The sequence below is a fragment of the Malus sylvestris genome, chromosome 17 (genome assembly GCF_916048215.2).
Source record: "Malus sylvestris chromosome 17, drMalSylv7.2, whole genome shotgun sequence".
In the NCBI taxonomy this organism is placed as follows: domain Eukaryota; kingdom Viridiplantae; phylum Streptophyta; class Magnoliopsida; order Rosales; family Rosaceae; genus Malus; species Malus sylvestris.
The window spans coordinates 30,845,121-30,848,938 of record NC_062276.1 but is presented as its reverse complement, the minus strand read 5'-3'; the positions used below and the strand labels follow the sequence as shown (position 1 = coordinate 30,848,938).

General features: G+C 37.3%; 1 protein-coding gene across 1 annotated transcript; it reads right to left on the bottom strand.

Annotated features, from left to right (window-relative positions):
• Window positions 1-1,545: 1,545 nt before the first annotated feature.
• Window positions 1,546-3,037, bottom strand: LOC126612024 (F-box/kelch-repeat protein At3g06240-like). The gene has a single exon (XM_050280317.1). The coding sequence runs from the start codon at window positions 2,957-2,959 to the stop codon at window positions 1,766-1,768; it is 1,194 nt and encodes a 397-aa protein (XP_050136274.1). The 5' UTR covers window positions 2,960-3,037; the 3' UTR covers window positions 1,546-1,765.
• Between the last annotated feature and the right edge of the window lie 781 nt (window positions 3,038-3,818).

The window sequence follows — 3,818 nt, the reverse complement described above, 5'->3', positions numbered from 1 at the left end:
ACTTGGTAGCCATCGAGGCTGCTGATCTCTTTGTTGGCGGTGAGCTTAGCAGGGCCGTCGAGGCCACCAATCTCCTCGTCATGGAGGGACACGTGGACGGTGCATATAGACGTGAGGATGAGGATGGGCTTGGATTTGGAGGGGCGAGGAAGGCGACCGGGCAGGGGGGAGCGTAGTTTGGGTTGGGGTAGTGTAGGTTGATCTAGGGAGAGAGAAGGAAGGGGAGGTGAAGAGGGTGGAGGAGAGGGAGGAGGTGAAAAGGGAGGAGTGGGAGGGATCAGGGAGTTAAAGAGGGAGGGGGAAGAGAAATTTTTATTTTTTATTTTATTTTTAATTTTAAAATTTTCCAATACCCACATGGGCCATATTGACATGTGGTGTGTAATTATTGTCCATGTGGACGCCACATCATCAATTAACGAAGGTTATGATAGAAAACTTAACTAATGTATGAAAGTTAGGTACTAAACTGAGACGAGAAAATCTTCACGTATGAAATATTGAAAACCAAGAAACTTCAGGGTGGTAAATTGAAATATTTAATGAGTAGTCTTTGAGGCGACTTAAATATAGTTAAACTTGATTGATATCCTGAAACTATTGGTGATTTATTTTCACCACATGGTCATCATACATACCGTATAGCTAGCTATAGCTGTAGTTTATTGCAGGTACTAATATCTCTAGTAGAGGCTCAATTCGCTAGTAGACGCTAGTCATCGGTCACGTAGATGCTATTTCACTAGCTTGCTATACAACTTGAATTACCTTGATTGTCTGATTGAATCACTTTCTTCGATATGACGAGCTTGGGATATGAATTGTATTACTATTATGGCAGTATTAATATATATATGGAGTTTTTGACTAGATAAACTTGATATATATATATATATATATATATATATATATATATATATATGGAGTTTTTGACTAGATAAACTTGATCCAGTCACATTATGTTTTTTGACCCCTCAGGACATAGCGAGCACAAGGAAATCCCTACAAATGACGAGTGGGCTTGGCAGTTAGATTTTCACCGACGGACTTGGTGATGATTCCCTTACTGCATTTTTACCTAGTTTGTAATAATCGCATAATCGTACTTTTGATTATGCATTGCACTACATTTTATTGTGTTATTGTTGTGTGAACTACCTTATGCTCTGAATTGATGTGATAATAATGGGATTGTATTCCCAAACATGTGTTCCCAAGTGGGGAGATTGATCAAGCTTTGCCTTGTAGTTAAATTTGATTTCATTAATGAGCGTTTTGGTTCCAATTCATTCACATAATTATTTTCTTATGAGCTTTCGTCTCTAAGTTGACCGTGTGATGTCATTTTACGATTGGGTTATATTGTCAATTTAGTGGCGGCCAACACATTACGACCTCTTAACATGTGGTCATTGGGTCAGTGCGTGTCATATAAATATTTGCACTTCTACGCTAGAAGGTTAAACTTGATTGTGTTAAATGAGTAAAAACTTATTAGGGTTTTAAGAAGGGCATTTTGAAGGAAAAAAAAAAAACCGAATACATAAGGGAATTGTTATTATTAATTAACTCTAAAGGAAATTAATTATCATACACTTTCAAATTGAATAACTTACAAAATATGGAAAGCACAAAAACTAAAGGCCTTTCATGATAAGCAAACATAGTACGAAGGCCATAGAGCAATTAAATTAAAAGATGCAAACTCAAGCCTTATATCATGCATACAAATTAAAGAGGAGAAAATGGAACTTTGCCCTCAAACTCACTTAAGTGGGACAATACTTTCCACGTAAATTAGAGCTTGAAAATCTACAACCTTATTGAGAATAGGAGGAATATGAAGATACTTGATATTTCCGGTAATAGAATTATAAGAGGTGGCTCTTCCATCGGAGGCAAGCATAAGAAGCTCCTCACTTTTCCAAAATGTCAAAGGCTTCTCAATGCCTTGTAAGGGTCCAATGGTTAGGAGTTTTGTCCATGATCTCTTATCTCCATCATAGTCGTCCATTACCCAAATTTCATATGATTGAGAATCCCCACTTTTATTGTAACGAGAGCAAAAAGAAGCAAGGGATTCATTACGAAGAAAAATGTAAAAAAATGTAAAACCGGATTCTCCCCTAAAAGGCAATTGTATTCTATGAAATGTCTCATCACCTAAATCAAATGAAAGTACGTATTCCTCGCCATCCGTTGCATACCAATAACAAAATCCCTTCAAGTACACCGAACAAGACCAGGAATAGGTATTACTTGATATATCAATCTTGATCTCTTTCCAAGAGTTAGCAGTCATGGTGTATACCTCAGCCGTGTGAGGAAAAGTAGTACAATGATAGTATGTTTGCTCATCATCTGAATACTCACAATTTTCTATAATTTGCACAACCTTATATTCTTTAGCTTTGCAATCATAGCCAAATCCCAGTGCTTCAAATGTTGTATCCAATTCAAATTTTCCATCGGCAGGGGGTAGAAGAAGGCATGAATCGGGAAGTTGCATGAATTCCCTTGTTGCAGGATTGCATAAAAGAACATTTTCCCCTGCTATTACACAAACAATCCCATTGCAATAACCGAGAATTTGAACAAAATCATGATCTTCCAATGGAAACGGTATATTTAGGTCCCCAACATCATAATGAAGGTTATGCTCATCACTATCAATGGAAATATTAATCATGGACCATAAAACTTCTTGTTTCCAATTATGGTCCGGGAAAATGTGAGGCTGAGAACGGTTAAAAAGGATACAAATGGCGGATGAGAGTTTGTTGTCCACAGAATTGTTGAGGTGTTTTTCCACAAAACTTGGACTATTGATGAGAGTGCACCAAGACTTACGTATACATTTGAATCGCATCAGAGACTTGGTCGGCAACTTGGACAGGATTTCGACCACCCTGTCTTCAGGAGTTTCAGTTTCACGCATTTTTACAGTTTTGTTCCACATGAATTCTTCACACGTATATATACACAGGAAAGAACACCGCCAGTTTAAGAGGCAAACTAAATCAAACTTGAAGTCCCTAAGGCCTGATAGGTCGAGGGTCAATTCTGAAACATATTACCTCATTAGATTCCAAAATCCAACAGTATTAAAAAAACTTGGAGTTCCACAACCACGACATACATAGCTATCAGTTTCGAGTTTTATGGAGGATCATTCCTTCAAATTTTACTATTTTTATTTTTTTTACTACTATAAAAATAACCATTTAGATTATACTTTTTTAATTTTACATTAAATTAACTAAGAAAGGAAAATTCACATGATATCCTTTGTTGAGGCCCAAAAATGTCATTTGGAAGCCCATTCATGTCTCAAAGCCGAGCTTAAAACCATGCATAAAGTGCGTAACGGAGAATAAGCCAATTTATGAGCATGCCACGTCAATAAAATTAATAATTTATTAGACTCCAAGCCCATGCAACTGCCGCATATCTACCATGCCAAGCCGTATTATGATAGTAATACATTAATATTATAATACATGTCACACCTTGCATGCGACATGCTTAAAAGAGCCGAAGCCATGTAACGAGGCTTGCCGAGTAGTTTGTGGTGTGGATGGATACGGAAGTTCACAAGGCCTACGTAGAATTCGAATTGTGAAACCTTGAGAGAAAAAAGATTTATCCAAGCCCATGATTTTGGCTTCGCGTGGAAAGGTTTGAGAGGAAACAGATATATCCTTCTTTCTCCCTTATAAGCCAACTAGAATACTTACTTAGGAAACAACAAAAACCCAAACTTGAGCTAACCAAATCACATGTTTACCTAGAGCCACACGCCCCTTTATTGCACAAAA